This window comes from Ranitomeya variabilis, chromosome 3 (assembly GCF_051348905.1).
Source record: "Ranitomeya variabilis isolate aRanVar5 chromosome 3, aRanVar5.hap1, whole genome shotgun sequence".
Lineage (NCBI taxonomy): Eukaryota > Metazoa > Chordata > Amphibia > Anura > Dendrobatidae > Ranitomeya > Ranitomeya variabilis.
The window spans coordinates 758,275,459-758,296,171 of NC_135234.1; the positions used below are offsets into that span (position 1 = coordinate 758,275,459).

At 39.5% G+C, this 20,713-nt stretch overlaps 1 protein-coding gene across 8 annotated transcripts in view; it reads left to right on the forward strand.

The window, feature by feature from the left end:
• The window catches only part of TENM4 (teneurin transmembrane protein 4), a 1,485,534-nt gene that overhangs the window by 1,021,771 nt on the left and 443,050 nt on the right, over nt 1-20,713 (forward strand). For all 8 annotated transcript variants that reach the window (XM_077298663.1, XM_077298665.1, XM_077298666.1 and 5 more), the window contains one exon: nt 4,949-5,059. In XM_077298663.1, the coding sequence (XP_077154778.1) occupies nt 4,949-5,059 (111 nt within the window). The remainder of the gene's footprint in view (nt 1-4,948; nt 5,060-20,713) is intronic.

A 20,713-nucleotide genomic window follows, 5' to 3' on the forward strand; every position in this document is an offset into this window, starting at 1 on the left:
CACACTTGATATTTTTTTTTACCTTTAATCAATGCAATCGATTGGGGCATCTCTTTGTCACTTTCGTCGCTTTTCTAAAATAATGTCATGAAGAATAAAGGCGGAGTATTAATTATGTCCCTGGCTGCTCTCGGTCTTTGTATTTAGCAGGCGGTATACGTGTCCGATAATCCTATCGGCGAGTCCCGAGGCCACTGTCACCAGCTTGTCTGCTCTTTTTACAGATTCATTTGATGAACATGTTGTTGGCGATGGTCAGCAGCCGGCCAGAGGGAAGGGAACATTTATTTAATCTTGCATGCACTTTAGAAACCTAGAAAGACTCTGATCTCGAAGTCTTCTGGGTAGAAAAACGGTGTTAAAAAAATGGAATTGACTTGATAAATCTATACATCCAATCTACAGAAAATGGAAAAGCTGCAGACCATACATGCGATTACACCACTGATCTGATGAACTTTCACAACACAATACATAATCACATTGAGTGGACTAACAAGTGACATCTTCTCCACCCAGCCCAGATCGCCATGATGGCCAAGAGTTTCCTGCCTAGACTACCTTGGCTTGATCAGTAGCGCGTCCACAATCCCTTTCACAACACAAATACAACCATTTTGCTGCCCCAGAGAAACAACAATGACAACCTTAGAGTCCTAAAAAGGAAAAAATACATCTTTAAAAGAGGAAAAAGATTCAGAATTGAACCGCTCAGCTGAACCTGATACATACATCTTCATTTAGAGGACAGTTGTATATTTCTGTGTCTGGAGTAATCCCTCTGCAGCCGACTGTTAGTGACATTTCATTCAGAAAAGTTATATGGTAATTACCAGTTAGTTTTACTAACGTTCCTTATACTACGACAAGATGGAAAAAGAAAATATACCTGGGAGAAGATTTCTCTCAAGATTAAATAATTAATGGATAGCTGCAGAATAAATAGAATATATTACAAAAGTACTTGCCAATATTACATTAATCCCCAGAGATTACAATTTGCTATAATAATTATCCAAAAGAACAGTAAATAATGCACCCTACGTACAACAATATAACCAGTATAATACTGTCCCTATGTACAACAATATAACTACTATAATACTGCCCCTATGTACAAGAATATAACTACTATAATACTGCCCCCTATGTACAAGAATATAACTACTATAATACTGCCCCTATGTACAAGAATATAACTACTATAATACTGCTCCTATGTACAAGAATATAACTACTATAATACTGCCCCTATGTACAATAATATAACTACTATAATACTGCCCCTATGTACAGGAATATAACTACTATAATACTGCTCCTATGTACAAGAATATAACTACTATAATACTGCTCCTATGTACAAGAATATAACTACTATAATACTGCTCCTATGTACAAGAATATAACTACTATAATACTGCCCCCTATGTACAAGAATATAACTACTATAATACTGCCTCTATGTACAAGAATATAACTTCCATAATACTGCTCCTATGTACAAGAATATAACTACTATAATACTGCCCCTATGTACAAGAATATAACTACTATAATACTGCCTCCTATGTACATGAATATAACTACTATAATACTGCCTCCTATGTACAAGAATATAACTACTATAATACTGCTCCCTATGTACAAGAATATAACTACTATAATACTGCCCCTATGTACAAGAATATAACTACTATAATACTGCTCCCTATGTACAAGAATATAACTACTATAATACTGCCCCTATGTACAAGAATATAACTACTATAATACTGCTCCTTTGTACAAGAATATAACTACTATAATACTTCCCCTATGTACAAGAATATAACTACTATAATATTGCCCCCTATGTACAAGAATATAACTACTATAATACTGCACCTATGTACAAGAATATAACTACTATAATACTGCCCCCTATGTATACGAATATAACTACTATAATATTGCCCCCTATGTACAAGAATATAACTACTATAATACTGCCTCCTATGTACATGAATATAACTACTATAATACTGCATCCTATGTACAAGAATATAACTCCTATAATACTGCTTCCTATGTACAAGAATATAACTACTATAATACTGCCCCTATGTACAAGAATATAACTACTATAATACTGCCCCTATGTACAAGAATATAACTGCTATAATACTGCCCCCTATGTACAAGAATATAACTACTATAATAGTTCCCCTATGTACATGAATATAACTACTACTAGATTGTGGCCCGATTCTAACGCATCGGGTATTCTAGAATATGCATGTCCCCGTAGTATATGGACAATGATGATTCCAGAATTCGCGGCAGACTGTGCCCGTCGCTGATTGGTCGAGGCAACCTTTATGACATCATCGTCGCCATGGCAACCATTATGACATCTACGTCGATACTGTGCCCGTCGCTGATTGGTCCAATCAGAGACGCGGGATTTCCAGGACAGACAGACAGACAGACAGAAAGACAGAAAGACAGACAGACAGACAGAAAGACAGACGGAAAAACCCTTAGACAATTATATATATAGATAATACTGCCCCTATGTACAAGAATATAACTACTATAATACTGCCCCATATGTACAAGAATATAACTACTATAATACTGCACCTATGTACAAGAATATAACTACTATAATACTGCCCCATATGTACAAGAATATAACTACTATAATACTGCACCTATGTACAAGAATATAACTACTATAATACTGCCCCCTATGTATAAGAATATAACTACTATAATCCTGCACCTATGTACAAGAATATAACTACTATAATACTGCCCCCTATGTATAAGAATATAACTACTATAATACTGCCCCATATGTACAAGAATATAACTACTATAATACTGCCCCTATGTACAAGAATATAACTACTATAATACTGCCCCATATGTACAAGAATATAACTACTATAATACTGCACCTATGTACAAGAATATAACTACTATAATACTGCCCCTATGTACAAGAATATAACTACTATAATACTGCTCCTATGTACAAGAATATAACTACTATAATACTGCTCCTATGTACAAGAATATAACTACTATAATACTGCTCCTATATACAGGAATATAACTACTATAATACTGCTTCCTTCCCTTCCTACGCATATCCAGTCCATCTTCTGCTCCTAATATCAGTAATTTAGTAATATTCTTGAATTTCCAGATGGGGATATGGTCTCCCAAAGTGTTCACCTTCTATTTTATAATATCACTTTGGTACTGAACACAGAAAATCACTATTATTCATATCTTTATCACATTGTTACTGCAGTTATCATGTCTGTGGCTCATATTCCATGGAATCACAAACAAAGGCGTTTTATCCGTCTTTGTGTGCATAATAATGGAAGATTTGGGTTTGTTCCATATTCTATTTTTCCCTTTTATTCATTAGGTGGGAAAAGAATTTAGATTTTTCTGCTATTGTGACATTGTTTGTAATTACTATTATGTGGTGCAATAATATCTATTTTGCCGGATGATTCGACAATTTTTTTATTTTTATTTTTTTCTTGTTTTATTATTCTTCATTTCCTATAATTGTGCTGAGGAAATAAGTAGAAAAATTAAGTTTTTCATTTACGCGGAACGTGTCATCTGATTCATGCTGCACGATCCGCAATCACCAGTGCAGTCGTGTATATTTTACTCTGTCGATCTGTGAGGCTTCGGAGAAAACATAGTTTGTAGAACCAGCCAAGGTCTATATATCTCCGATGACTATTTTGAGGAAGGTCCCTATTGATATGTATAAGGAGAGACTGGTCAGTCTATGGAATCGAGATATGGAGAAGTTGCGGGAGATCTGCTTCGTAAACGCCTGGTTTCCAATCAATTTATCAAATAAATTAGGCTTTTGCCCAGGACACCATTAATTTTGGTGCAATTTTATGAAATGTATTCTTACTTGTGGGATTCCATTGAATTCCAGAAGGATCTCTATATATAAAGATAGCCCCACATCCACTCTGTGGCTCCATTCATTGATTATGGCACTGTCGGAGACTCAACTATCTCCAACAGTATCTTAGACCTGAAGTGGAGCCGTGATACTTATGAAGTATTAACATGTGGCAATTCAGACCAAGATTCTCAGCATCGGGTAAGTTTCAGTGGCGAATGACCCAAATTATCATTTTTCCTATGGATGGGTGACAATTTAGATTCTTGGCACAACCCTTTGTGCAACCTAAGTGATTCCCAAGTGGCAGCCCTCATGGGCTTGATGTGCCATCTTTCACTTGACAAAAAATAAATCCCAGGTTGAATGTGATTAACGAACCTGGAGAAGTCAAGGGCTGCACTTTAGGCAGTTGGGTTGACCACCACAGTTTTAGATGGTTGTGTTCAATTTTGGTGGGATCTACAAAAGATAAATAGAACAATTGTCCATAAATTGCTTCCAAATTCACACGGATCTGATCGGATAACCTTATCTTTTTTTGTCATCCACGTCTATAGACCAGATAAGTGGAACTTGAGGTGTCTAATATAGGGGAACATAGTTCACACCTTGAAGGGGTTGAAAAAGATGAGAAAAAAAATGGTGGCTTCATTCCAAAAAAACTCTATATTGGTTCATGGGTTGTGAATGGTATTACTGATAAGCGCCTTTGAAGCGAATGAATTTGGACAGGTGTGATGCTGTTTTTGGAAATATTCCGACATGTTTTAAATCCTATGTAACCTCTGGAAGAATTAACATGTATTCATAACAGCTCTTAAATCATACGATTTTAACTTCATCTTTCACCAAATTGGAGGTTTCTATGTAAATGGGAGGATGAGACTTGTCCACTCGTTATTATGTTGCCATGAACCCAAGAGTGCACGGTAGTCTTGTCTTTAAAGTATGGTGAACATCTTCATGAAACTAAGTCTAAAACCCCAACTTGTTACACCTATTGTCTTACAGACCTTCAAGATGTGGAGTTGATGAATCCCGCTCTAGAACAGTGTTTCCCAACCACAGTCCTCGGGGACAGTCAACAGTTCCAGTTTTCAGGATATACTCACAGGAGCACAGGTAGATCAATCCATGGTCTTGTTGTGACAGATCCACCTGTGCCAAAGCGAGGTCTGCTGCACCCAGGTGGACTGATATTGGGAACACCAACTCCCATTGTCTTATCATGAATGTAAGGCCAAGGCAAGATGGAGACATGTGCCATGATATCCAGAATCAAGTGTGATAGAAGAATTAAGTAACTAGTGGGCAACTCGAGTCAAGTCACCCATCATATTTTCGTAGAAGCTCTGTATAATATACATTTCCTATGGAGAACATGATGCCACCAGTCAAGGTGGACTTCATCATGAATCCCATAGATTTATATCAATTTTGCATGACACATCTCAGTTCATGGTACATGCTTTCGTCCCACGCTAGCCTCAAAGGAGTTTTCCATTACTTTTTTAATCTTACCAGAGAGGAGTGGTTGCTAGAAAATTAAGAAAACCTTGTCATTCCAGTTCCGCTACTCTTGTGGTCTTCGGTAGGACCAGAAGTGATGACAGACCAACCATGTAATGAACAACCTCTGAATTGTGGGAGGATCAGATGATTGATGGATTTCGGTGGGATGACGTCTCATTAACCTGTCACTTAACCCTTCAGCCAATTAGTGGCTTCAGCAAATAGTTGATTAATTGGACAGAAGAGATGTCTATCTGTCCACCAGTCAACCGACACTGCACCCAATCAGTGGTCATGTGACTGAATGTACAGGATATCTTCTCTTATGGTTCCTGTAGAAGCCACTGGAGATAGGGGGATTTGGAGAGATATTAAATATTTTATAATGATCCCTTGCGTCTGTAAAGTCTCTTGAAAAAGTAGTGGAAAACTCTTTTAAATTTGATATTTGCATGTTGTTGTTGCTTAATATCTGTCATTTTCTAATTTTTCATTAAGAAAAATGTATAAATATGGTGGATTTTATATAGTTCATATCAAGAGGATGTCTGTAGAACATGTTTTTCCCCTTAGATGTCGTCATTTATGGCCTCGCCAAAGGCTACGGTCATATTACAAGGGGTGCGGCAAAGTAGCCCCTGAGCCACCCCTGAGGTAGTAAATCATGGGTGTGACCTAAGCTGTCTGGATCAAAAGTACTTGATGGCCACGTGTACCAATTTTCTTTTTTTTGTCATTTTTGGGGGGTTTTAAGCATCTTTTAAGTGACAGTTTTATAGAATTTTTGCCATCTCATAATTGTAAAAACTGCATACATAAAATAATAAACAATATAACCCTGACACATGATTCCCACACAATATTGTCATTGAACGGCCAAAGAAAACAGCTACTGTATGCCAGTGAGCAGCGGGCAACCACTTAGCTACGCCCCATCCTGGGTAGGCCTGGTCATGTGGCTCAAATCCACGTTCGCCACCGTTGGCTGTAGCACCCAGATAATAAGTTTGCCAAACTGGAGGGTTGCTCTAATATATTTAATTAACGGGATTTTCCCAACTCAGCAACTTGTTGATTGCTTGGGGTCCCACTACTGGGATCCCCACTACAGTGGGTACGGAAAGTATTCATACACCTTTAATTTATTCACTCTTTTTTTCATTGCGACCATTTGGTAAATTCAAAAAGTTCATTTTTTCTCATTAATCTACACTCTGCACCCCATCTTGACTGAAAAAAAACAGAAATGTAGTAATTTTTGTAAATTTAATGAAAAAAGAAAAACTGAAATATCCCATGATCATAAGTATTCAGCCCCTTTGCTCAGATGCTCATATATAAGTCACATGCTGTCCATTTCCTTGTGTTCCTCCTTGAGATGGTACTACTCCTTCATTGGAGTCCAGCTGTGTGTAATTACACTGATAGGACTTGATTTGGAAAGGCGCACACCTGTCTATATAAGACCTCACAGCTCACAGTGCATGTCAGACCAAATGAGAATCATGAGGCCAAAGGAACTGGCCAAGGAGCTCAGAAACAGAATTGTGGCAAGGCACAGATCTGCCCAAGGTTACAACAGAATTTCTGCAGTACTCAAGGTTTCTAAGAGCACAGTGGTCTCCATAATCCTTAAAGGGAACCTGTCACCTAAATTTGGCGGGACCAGTTTTGGGTCATATGGGCGGGGTTTTCGGGTGTTTGATTCACCCTTTCCTTACCTGCTGGCTGTATGCTGGCAGCAATATTGGATTGAAGTTCATTCTCTGTCCTCCGGAATACACGCCTGCGCAAGGCAATATTTAAATTATAACAATTAGATCGAGCGTTAGCAATGAACATATTTCCCCTGTAATGACCTTTTATCATCATGCCAAAATAGAAGAATACAGTGCGTAAAGATGATTTTTTTTTTCTTAAAATAATCAAAGAGGATTTTTCTTTTTTATTCCTTTACGAGACTCAAGGAAAACACAAGAAAATGGAATAATGTAGAATTTGAATGCAAGATGCATGAGAAGTAATGAACCTGCTGTCTATTATGCGTGACCTTCTAACGAGCGGCATAATACTGGTAAAGAGACATTCTGAATAATTATTTATTACACTGAGTGTGAAAGTCGGGAGAGAAACTTCTCGCGCAGATCATCGGCGGAACACTTCTGCTAATGAGTTAATTCTCTAAAGGATAAGGGTGCATACATTATTATAGAGAAGTTTTTAAAAATTACAATTCCAATCAGATTCTTTTTTTTTTCTCTCTTTTTCCACTTTTTTTTTATTGTTAATGAGTTAGGAGATTTATTGGAAATTCCCCAAAGATTTTTTTTTCCAATCTAAAGTTCTTGAGAATATCTACTTGTTAATTTACTTCAGGAATTTTAGACAGCTTGTAAGTCTTCGTCTGGATTATTTTAGTTTTTTAGCTATTTTTTCCTCCTAAGAAATTTTTGGGAGGAGGTCTTGCAATTTTTTATTATTATTTATTATTCTTCTTATTCTTATTAGTAGTAGTAGTAGTAGTAGTAGTAGTAGTAGTATTATCATTATTATTTTAAGAGATTGATTAAAGAATACCTAATACATATTTTAACTATTTTGGTTTTTTTCAATTCTGGGTTCTTCTTGTTAAAAAAAAATCTACTTTTTATTTTGGCCAATGAATTTTTGTAAATTTAAAGGTTTTATGTGTTTTATTTTCTTAAAAAGTATTTCTTCGCAACGTTTATTTTTTTTGTGTGTCATTAACTGATTACTGTGGATTCTACAAAGAATATGTATATATATATTTTTATCAGCTTTTTTAAAAAAATTATTGTAAATTTCCCTCCAAATTATTATTTTCTCCAACCTCAGCTTCTACTAAAAAAAATCTACTTGTTATTTACCTCTTGAAACTTTATCATAGTCACTTAATCTTTTTTCTTCTTTTTTTTACTTCTTTCTAAGTAATTCCATATGTTTGCTGCAAAATGTCTTAAGGTATTTTTGGCCCAAATTTTCTTATTTGGTTTAATTGACCTCTATTTTTTAAGATCGTTCTAATAATACAAGCAGTTTGTGTTTTTTTCCGCTTCCACGGTGTATAATTTCACCATCCTTCAGGAGATAATAGGGATTAAAACAGAATTCTCTGACAGTGTAATGGGCCTCACATTTAGAATAAATGTTAGCAACGGTCCAAGGTTTATTTTTGTTGAGCAGCAGACACAAAGACGCGGCCACAACTACGTCTCAATTGAAAGGATTTCCCTCATGCCTGATGTCTTAAAAAAAAATAAATAGGTTCATTCGGGACCTTCGAAGACTTTCACCGGCTGCCCGGGCTACAGTTCTAAATGGATATTGATTGTCCATCTGACATTATTTTGCTAACCTTGAACGAAAACACGAAAAACAATCTTCGGAGGGCCATTTTGCATTGCATAGGGGGAGGCCGATTGCCTTCAGGGCATTTTCTGTGCCCTCACCGTACGGTCTAAGGGGCTCCAAGCACAAAGGCTGTCAGCCGAACGATAGTTTGGCCAATCGTTGGGTCGGTAGCTCTCTCTCCTGATTCCTCAATACACAGGAGCTCTCGCTCTGCCAAGGTGGCTTATCGCCATTATCAAGGGGATCAACATTTCAAAATCGTACTTGCCAGATCCTTATCTTTGCCAACATCATCTGTCGAGAGTCGGGAGGCCCCTATGCGTACTAAACTTTTGGCCAAGCCAGTTGATATCAGCAGTTTTTACCAATGTTAGTCCAATGTCCTTACATTGGATCTGCCAAGGTGGCTTACTCACCAAGAACAAGAGGATCAACAGTCCGAAATCGAACTTGCCAGATCCTTATCTTCTACAACATCATCAGTCGAGAGTCGAGAGGCCTCTATGCATATTAGACTTTTGGCCAAGCCAGTTGACATCAACGGTTTTGGCCGATGTTAGCCCAATGTCCTTACTTTGAGAGCTTTTCCCGACATATTAGTACTGTTCTGGTAGGCCTCCATTCACTACACAGAGGCCAAAAGTGCTTTTTTTTTGCCTCCACCAGAATACCATTTGCATAGTAAAACACAGAAGACTGCACATTCTCATACAGAGGCCAGCTACAACATTTATTTACGCTTCTCTATGGTGGCCGGATGCCTGATTATGCCCACTGTTAGGGACATACCTGCTGAGCATATGAGATCACAAACGCAAATCTAGCCTAATTAGGATCAACCTGGCATTTATGACCCAACAGACCCCATAAAATTTTGTTTTCAGTGGAAAGAAGGTCATGAAATTGACAGTTTTCCAAATGACTGAGTCTCCTCAGGTGAGGTTCCCGGGAACGGCTTAAGTGTTTTTTAGGATTTTATTAGTAATAATTGTCAGCATCCCTAAACCGTCTCATAATTAGTTTAAAATTTCATAATTTTGTATTTTAGTCTCAGAAAGTGAAAAAATAATAGTAGGAAGAACATGTACAGTATATACCCTACCCATCAATTGGTTCTGGTGGTGAATGAATGTGGCCAACAAGGAGATGTGAACATTATCCTTGCTAGACTGAATCTTTGGGAGTATTTCCAATTAAAATGTATGTTTCAATTTATTTTGGGCAATTTTTTGGTATCGTGGTATGTTACAATTATCCCATGTGAGGTAAAGCAAATTTACGGAGTCTGAATTTGGGTTCTAGGTGGACGGATTGGATCTAATGCTTTAGAAGGTAATTCAATTAATTAGATTTGTTATTGAAGACCGAGCCAACAAAAACTTCACTTATGCAGTAACCTGGGGCCAAGTGTACATACTAAGGTCTCCATAGGAAGTAGATGAAAGCCACCTTTTCCAGTGGCTCCGGCAGGAGCCACTCGAGGGGTCAAGCGACTCTTCCACAACATGCTGAATTACAACGCCCAATCTTTTTTGGTCATCCACCCATGAAACGATAAAAACTCATACACCTACTCCTGCTGATACTCAATGACCCAGGAGCACAGAATTCTCCATGTGCCCACTTACTCACTCACCCAGATAATTGCTCGTACATCTACACATTCACTACCCCCAATTGCCTGTTAGCCACAAGTAGCATGGCCAAAAAATGTGTTGACATCACCCATTCCACCATCATCTTCTGTATATCTTCCATTTCTTTATGTGAAAAGAGGAGTAAACCTTCTCCAGTGCACCCTTCGTGAAGCTTATCCCCCACTGAAACAAAGGATGGGATATGTTGAATTCCAAACTACCTCTTTTCCCAACATCTTCTTTGGGAACTGTTGAAAGCCCACCATTGCTCATAGTTAATTGGTTGATGCAACAAAAATTTATCTTGACTCTGTGGCCTAGTTTACTGTTACAGTATGCCCACTACTACGAGACCCCATCTTAAAATAGTGTTAACTGATCCCTGAGGTCCAAACATTTTTGAAAATTTGATGCCAACATTTTTCGTAAGGGTCTTTTATCATAACATCTGACAAAATGGGTCACCTGAAACTGATACATTAATGACTTCCTCTTAGAATTTAATAGATAGATTTAATAGATCAGTAGTGGTCCAGGACCAGGTTACCGTGTCCGTCAACTGGCACCTCAACACGTAACCGATCACTTGGTGGTCACCATAGTATATGGAGATAGAACATCATAGTCATGGTACCAGGTATCCATTGATCGATGGTGATTCCAGGTGTTGTGAGTCTTCAATATCTTGGATGAGGACATCTCCATGGTGCGCCAGTGGTGCTTCACTTTCCCACGGGGTTGCAGTGGTAGGTCATGGTAATGGGTATCCGTTGATCGGTGGGGATTCCAGGTGTTATGAGTCTCCAATATCTTGGTTAAGGACATCCCGATGGTGGGCCAGCACTGCTTCGCTTTCCAACAGGGTTGCGTTGGTAGGTCTTGGTACCGGGTATCCGTTGATCGGTGGGGATTCCAGGTGTTATGAGTCTTCAATATCTTGTTAGAGGACATCCCCATGGTGAGCGGCGCTGCTTCACTTTCCCACGGGGTTGCAGTGAGCCCTAGTCATCATGTAACAGTACCTCTTGTGTGACCTCTATCGGACATCTATTTTGGAAGTTTATCTGAAAGTCGTGTTATAGTTGGGCCTTCTTTGGGCGGCTTAATCCGAAATTGGGCATTTAGTAATCTGTTGTGTTATCCTATCACTATTTCGCCACAAAGAAACACTATAAATGCAAACTTCCGTCAAGCCTTCCTATCTCCCACCTTCATTTCTTTCCCCGATCTCCATAATGCATTTTTTCCATTTCTATCATTTTTACCTCGTCTTCAAAGTCATGTTAAACTGTGACATATTTCTTAATGATGAGATGATTAAAGAGAGCGAAACGCGGGAGGTATCCAGCAGAGTAATACCGCAAAGGGATTTATTCTTTTTTTATTCTTTTTTATATTTTTTTGCATTTCTGAGCTGAGCGACATTAATCAGAGTCTAAAATTGAGAGAATGAGATCACCGCGTTCTGTAAAATGAACTTGCAGTGAAGTAATGCATATATAATGCATATATACAATGCATATATACATAATAGATATTTTGAAAAATTCGTAATTTTTTTTATTTACTATACTTTTTTATGGCTGATTTACCCTAGATTGTTACTGTCAGATTCTTTTAATGGACTAAAAAAAATATAATTAGTGGAGTAGTATGCATTTCCTCCCCCAAAGCACACATGGCTTTTATGTTGCCATTTCCATTCTGTATTATTTAGTAGGGGTCCTGTGCTGTCCAAAGGGGTCTCGTCCAATTCCCATGGCAAAAAGCTGCTTTTGGCAAATGAAACCCAAACCAGCCAGATGTTTTGCCTTGTAATGCCATGCTGAAGCTGTGTACACAAGTTCAGGTCCAAGTACATAACTTAAAAACAGCACCGGAAGAAAAAAAAATAGAATTAAAAAGTGAAAAGAATATTTAATTATATTTTTTTTGCTTTATGTGTTAATCTTTCACAGAGAGGAGAAAAGGTCTTTTTAACCTTTTACTAGTTCTATACGTTCCTGGAAAAGCTAAGTGACAACCAATACAGTCCCCACGGGGGGCGGGGTTGTCAGTTGTTGAAATTTTATTGTGTGTACTTTTTATATTAGTAAATAACCCTTTACTTTCTGACACGTGGGAAGGTGTGGAATAAAATTACAGATGTCTAAGAAATCAGGATTTGGAATTTAATGATCTCGTAATATCCACCTGCTGAAAGAAAAAAGAAAAAAAAAACTGTAAAAACCTTCTTTCTCGTATAATGGCATTATTATACACCTAAATTTGCTAAGTAGATGGATTCCCTCGAATCTTTATTTTTTATTTTTTATTTTTTCAAGCTCCTAAATTGCTGTAACTTTGTGAACCTCACCGTACATTAGGCACTTAAGTGGCAGCGTGACATTTAGCGGAGAAAGGGGGTCTGACGAGTGGAAGCGAACCAAAGGCACGTCTGGCAATTATATCAAGGCCTCCTGAGGTTCCCGGAGCCCAAGACTCGGCTTTTAGATTCTTTTTTATTTTTTTTATTCTAATTATACTCGTAAATACAAGGGAGCTGCTCACCGTTTTTCTCAGACAGGAGTTGCTGCCACCGGTGAACGAAGTACAAAATAAATGTTGCAGTTTTATGTTTTTTTTTGTAATTTTCTTAGGCAGTTATTTTTACTTTTATTCTTTTTTCTGTTTTTTTTTCTGTTATTTTTTAATCATTTTCCTATAAAATTTCCACTGTCAAGAAAAAAAAATTACGGTATGTTAAAAGTGTGGTATTTTGATGTAATGCATGTATTTGGGACTAAAACTGGTTTTTGCAATTGGGTTTCATTAAACATTTTGCACCGTTTGGCTTTTACAGGTTCTTTGTTTTACTGCACATTCAACTTTAATGTGGTCTATGGTCAAAAAACAGCTGAGAGGAGCTTAGAAAAAGATTTTTTTAAAAGGTGAGAAAGTCGCCCATTGGACTGTCAGAATGAGACTCACTGATGGACGCTCAGTTAACTCATTCTGCAGCTAGCAATACACAGTGCAACATAGGAGGAGGTGAGCTGTGACATCACCTATTGTGAATGGTGGATCCTGTGTTACCTACTGTATATAGAGGTGTTATCAGTCATTGTACAGGAGGAGGAGGAGGTGAGCTGTGACATCACCTATTGTGAATGGTGGATCCTGTGTTATCTACTGAATATAGAGGTGTTATCAGTCATTGTACAGGAGGAGGAGGTGAGCTGTGACATCACCTATTGTGAATGGTGGATCCTGTGTTATCTACTGAATATAGAGGTGTTATCAGTCATTGTACAGGAGGAGGAGGTGAGCTGTGACATCACCTATTGTGAATGGTGGATCCTGTGTTATCTACTGTATATAGAGGTGTTATCAGTCATTGTACAGGAGGAGGAGGTGAGCTGTGACATCACCTATTCTGAATGGTGGATCCTGTGTTATCTACTGTATATAGAGGTGTTATCAGTCATTGTACAGGAGGAGGAGGTGAGCTGTGACATCACCTATTGTGAATGGTGGATCCTGTGTTATCTACTGTATATAGTGGTGTTATCAGTCATTGTACAGGAGGAGGAGGTGAGCTGTGACATCACCTATTGTGAATGGTGGATCCTGTGTTATCTGCTGTATATAGAGGTGTTAGCAGTCATTGTACAGGAGGAGGAGGTGAGCTGTGACATCACCTATTGTGAATGGTGGATCCTGTGTTATCTGCTGTATATAGAGGTGTTATCAGTCATTGTACAGGAGGAGGAGGTGAGCTGTGACATCACCTATTGTGAATGGTGGATCCTGTGTTATCTACTATATAGAGGTGTTATCAGTCATTGTACAGGAGGAGGAGGTGAGCTGTGACATCACCTATTGTGAATGGTGGATCCTGTGTTATCTACTATATAGAGGTGTTATCAGTCATTGTACAGGAGGAGGAGGTGAGCTGTGACATCACCTATTGTGAATGGTGGATCCTGTGTTATCTGCTGTATATAGAGGTGTTATCAGTCATTGTACAGGAGGAGGAGGTGAGCTGTGACATCACCTATTGTGAATGGTGGATCCTGTGTTATCTACTATATAGAGGTGTTATCAGTCATTGTACAGGAGGAGGAGGTGAGCTGTGACATCACCTATTGTGAATGGTGGATCCTGTGTTATCTACTATATAGAGGTGTTATCAGTCATTGTAATCCTGTCTGTGATAATAATGATACTTCTGAAACATTTCAGAATGAAAATTGTAAGATTTTTTTAAACATATTCTTAATATAGAAATATATAAAATTGAAATCGAATAATAAAAATACCTTTAACATAAAAAATCTGATTAATACCATTTACACCATTTATATAATTTTCTGACTTTATATGGCAAAAACACAATCATGTGCAAATCTTGTACCGAACAAACCAAATATTTTTTACATTCATGCCTCCAGTCTTCTCCATTTAAGGGTCCCGGAGTCAAACCTAGTTATGAGATGTCAGTCCTATGATCTGGAACCTGATCTATGATACACTGTGGAATGACTGCCAATCGTTCTGATGGACCCGGTTCAGTTATTAATGACAAGCTGTAGTACCTCATGTCTCCTGTGGGAGTGCTGTCTAAATACTGACCACCTCCAGGTTTCTGTATGATGAGCTTTCCTCAGGGGATCCTTCTACTAAAAACAATTATTGTCTAGGGTAGACAACCCTTCCATGCTGTCATCATATGGATGGACATATTGGCCTAATGGAAGAGGACTAATGTTTGTTTGAGTGACCAGGCGGCAGATGTGACATTCAGCTCTAATCTATACTTTTTCCAGGGTCCTCCAGCAAATCTCACATCCTTCGTGCAGGTTTACTTCATTTACTTGGAAGCAGAAGCAAAAAAAAACAAGACTTTCTGATAAGTGAAAATTTTCCCAACTATATCGAGGCCTCCCATGGCCGTAAATGTGGCTTTCTGGGGCTCACTCAGTGGCAAGTGGTGTATTTTTAGCCCAGAAGTGGAAAAAAAATCTTGGCCAAATCATATTCACCGCATGTTCTAGAGAGCAAGATCGTCTATGAGAAGCGGGGACTTGATTTGTTTTGTGCAGCTGCAGTAGACTTCATAGCTTGTGGTCTATCACAGCATCCAACAAAACGTCTGCATCTGGCTAATACGTTCCTGATCCTGCCTGCACCTGCTGCCTCACAATGGACAGAGCGCAACGCCGGCGATGCAAGCTGACATCCTGCTGTACGGATATATTTATACCACCGAGTCTAGGATGAAGGACAAGTCCGGGTACAAGTGATAGAAGAAATGATTCACATACACAGAAAATATAGGTCCCTTACTATGTTGTCATTATGCCTTAGGGCAAAGTACAGAAATTATACTCCTTTACCTGAATTTAACTTCCTGCCTCCTATGTACAGGAATACACCTACTATAATACTGCCCCTATGTACAGGAATACACCTACTATAATACTGCTCCTATGTACAAGAATATAACTACTATAATACTACCCATATGTACAGGAATACACCTACTATAATACTGCTCCTATGTACAAGAATGTAACTATTATAATACTGCTCCTATGTACAAGAATATAACTACTATAATACTGCCCCTATGTACAAGAATATAACTACTATAATACTGCTCCTATGTGCAAGAATATAACTACTATAATACTGCCCCCTATGTACAAGAATATAACTACTATAATACTGCTCCTATGTACAAGAATATAACTAATATAATACTGCTATGTACAGGAATATAACTACTATAATACTGCTCCTATGTACAAGAATATAACTACTATAATACTGCTCCTATGTACAGGAATATAACTGCTATAATACTGCCCCTATGTACAAGAATATAACTACTATAATACTGCCCCTATGTACAAGAATATAACTACTATAATACTGCTCCTATATACAAGAATATAACTACTATAATACTGCTCCTATATACAAGAATATAACTGCTATAATACTGCCCCTATATACAAGAATAACTACTATAATACTGCCCCTATACACAAGAATATAACTACTATAATACTTCCCCCTATGTACAAGAGTATAACTACTATAATACTGCTCCTATGTACAAGAGTATAACTACTATAATACTGCTCCTATGTACAAGAGTATAACTACTATAATACTGCTCCTATATACAAGAATATAACTACTATAATACTGCTCCTATGTACAAGAATATAACTACTATAATACTGCTCCTATGTACAAGAATATAACTACTATAATACTGCCCCTATTTACAAGAATATAACTACTATAATACTGCTCCTATGTACAAGAATATAACTACTATAATACTGCTCCTATGTACAGGAATATTACTACTATAATACTGCCCCTATGTGCTGGAATATAACTACTATAATACTGCTCCTATGTACAAGAATATAACTACTATAATACTGCTCCTATGTACAAGAATATAACTACTATAATACTGCTCCTATGTACAAGAATATAACTACTATAATACTGCCACCTATGTACATGAATATAACTACTATAATACTGCCACCTATGTACATGAATATAACTACTATAATACTGTCCCTATGTACAAGAATATAACTACTATAATACTGCCCCTGTGTACAAGAATATAACTACTATAATACTGCCCCTATGTACAAGAATATAACTACTATAATACTGCTCCTATGTACAGGAATATAACTACTATAATACTGCTCCTATGTGCTGGAATATAACTACTATAATACCGCCCTTTAGTTACTAGTAAATACCACTATTATTTTGTTGCTTTTCTAATTTCTGGCCAGTAACTATCTTTTTTCTCCTCTGGATTGCTGTGTCCTTAGTCTCTGAGAACATATGCTGACGGTTCTTTTCCATGCCCTTTATGACATACGATCTCTCCACCTTCTGGCTATATTGTAATCTGCCACTGTATAAATGTCTCTTCTGTGTAGTTTTGATTTTATGTGTTCAAAAAGAAAGAGCAGATGGCAGGAATCCTGCAGACGGGAGAAATCCAGTTTTCATTTTCAAGCATTAAATCAGTAAAAAAAAAAAAAAAATTTGGCAAGAGAAAGTGTATTTTTTTCCCCCCAAGTTACTGTTTTTCTTAGCGCTTGAACACACTTTGATTATTTTCAGCAGAATATTAGTAGGAAAAATACATTCTTAAACAGTGGTGTTTAAGCCTTTTTGCCACATATTTGGTACATTTTTAGTTTTTTTTTTTCCATTTATTTCAATGAGTGAAAAACTTTGCAAAAATGCTTGAAAATTAACAGAAAAAATGAGCAGAGATTTCCAAAATCTTATTCATTTTCTGATACTGTGAAATGTTATGGTTTTTTTTCATGGCAAAAACACAGTGTGTGATCAAGCCCTTAGTATTTTACATGTGCACGTTTTCCTATGTCCTTTTACATGGATTGAAAGATTACCAATCTGCCAGGGATGTAGCTATCCGGGTGTCATGGTGGCAGCTGTACGCCAGCCCTGGTGCCTATGGAGAAGTTAAGCCTCCTTTTGTGACTATAACAACTTTCTTCCTTCTTGCAAAAGGAGATTTTGGGATGTCGGTGGGAATCGGTGCAATTAATGAGGTCAGGCACCGATGCTAGGAAAGAGAAACGGGCTCCAAATCAGCTTCCCAATTCATCCGGCCGCCGTTTCATGGGGTTGATGTTGGGCTGTATGTGGAGCACCCCCGTGGGCAAGGGGTACTCGGTACCGGGTTCTTAGGTTCTCAAGGGGGATGTCACGGTGGCTGACCCGTTCTGTGGACCTCGGGACGTCCGTTGATAAAAGGGAAAGGTCTTTAAATGAATGTGTTCGTGACGCCACCTGTGGTATTCGGTCAGGGTGACCGACGCTGCTTTAAGGGGTCCGCTGGGGTGATGTGATGGCATCTAGATGGTATACCTTCCCACAGGTGAAGTGTATCCCCAGGGCTTCCCGTTGTGTAGATGGTGAATGGCGCAGTGAATAACGAGGACACAAGGTTGCAGTCTCTTTACCTTTTTACTGAAGGCTTCAGCAACCACAGTCCAGGGTACAGACCACAGGGCAGACAGAGTCCGGCCGGTTTGGAGGCAAATCCAGAGTCCCTTATCCAGGTAGAAATCAGTAGCCTTCCTCTAGTGCCTGGGTGTTGTAATACCTTACTGCTGAGCCTCTCATAAGGTCCTCACAGTTGTTGTAGATATTATCCCTCTCTCTGTCCCCCAAATGGATAGGACAAACCCATATGACCGGTGGCCTGAGGCTTTTTACAGGGACTCTATCATGCCCCGGCCTCTCGTGGGTGCCACCTTGCCTCTTGGGTATAGGGCGGATCAATAACTTGCAGTTAGCTGTCCTGCCGGTCTCTGGAGCAAGGCATAAAGGACTGTTGCTCCCTCGGTGTTCCGGCTACCGGGATCCTGCACCTCAGAAGGAGGCAGCCTGTGCAGGGCAGAACTCCTTCTGGTTTCCACTCCTTTGCTATGACTTCTTTTCACTCTCTACAATACAGTTCTCTGTTCTTGTCCTTTCTTAGGAATTGCCGCACGTGGGGCAGGCGCAGCTCCGTGACCTTCTGTCTAGGCCTCTGACAGGATCCCAGCCCTGTCAGGGACCAACTACCTGAGCAACGCTCAGCTAGCAACTGCCTAACTTCCTCTCCAGGCCACCTAAGTGTGAAGAATGCCCTAATAAATAGGAGCATAGCTCCCCCTGGTGGACTGGAGTATGAAATGTGTTGTATGTTTGTGGTACCTGGTAAAGAGATCTCCTTTATGGCCTCCAAACACACCTGTGTTTGGCCTCATGTAATAATTTCTCCATTCCGACTCTTACCAGTTATAATGTCCCTGTCCTGAGCCTCTACCTTCACTTATTGAGTCGTATTCTGGGCCCCTACTTGTAGTAATGTTCATCATCCTGGTACCTTCCTGTATTATTGCCCCTAATCCTGGGCCCCTATATTTAATATTGTCCCCCATCCTGGGCCACATCCTGTAATAATGTCCCCCATCCTGAGCCCCTTCCTGCACTTATTGAGTCGTATTCAGGGCCCCTACTTGTAGTAATGTTCATCATCCTGGGAACTTCCTGTATTATTGCCCCCCATCCTGGGCCCCTATATTTAATGTTGTCCCCCATCCTGGGCCACATTCTGTAATATTGTCCCCCATCCTGTAACAATTGGCTCCTTCCCTCATCCTGGGTCCCATCCAGTGGCGTAACTACAAAGTTATGGGCCCCGGTGCAAACTTCCAAATGGGCCCCCCCGCCATAAAATTTAATGTAACCCCCATAGAATACAATGCAGCCCCCCTCATAGTATAATGCAGCCCCTCCATACAGGGGCAGTGAGAAAGACACAAGCAAATGGTGACGAGGGGGCAGGGGAGAGGGCACAAGGGGGCAAGGAAGACAGGCACAAGGGGACACATGGGGGCTAGGAGGCAGGGGAGAAGGTTACAAGGGGACTAGTGGGCAAGGGAGACTGACACAAGGGGACAATGGAGACTGACACAAGGGGCACATGGGGACAAGTGGGCAAGGGAGACTGACACAAAGGGCACATGGGGACTAGTGGACAAGGGAGACTGGCACATGGGGACACAGGGACTAGTGGGCAAGGGAGACTGACACACGGGGAATAGTGGGCAAGGGAGACTGACACAAAGGGCACACGGGGACTAGTGGACAAGGGAGACTGGCACATGGGGACACAGGGACTAGTGGGCAAGGGAGACTGACACACGGGGAATAGTGGGCAAGGGAGACTGATACAAGGGGACTAGTGGGCAATGGAGACTGACACAAGGGGACACACGGGGACAAGGGACAAGCACAAGGGGACAAGGGAGAAAGGCACAAGGGGACACACAGGGACTAGTGGGCAAGAGACTGACACAAGGGGACAAGGGATACAAGCATAAGGGGACACACAGGGACAAGTGGGAAAGGGAGACTGACACACAGGGACTAGTGGGCAAAGGAGACTGACACAAGCACAAGGGGACATAGGAGACAGGCACATGGGGACACACAGGGACTAATGGGCAAGGGAGACTGGCACTTGGGGACACACGGCCCCCTGACCTGCCAGAGCCGCTTGCAGCTGCGACCGTGGTAGTTACGCCGCTGCCTCACACACACACATACTGCAGATATCACACACACACATACTACAGATATCACACACACACTATAGATATCACACACACACATCAGTTATCACACACACACTACAGAT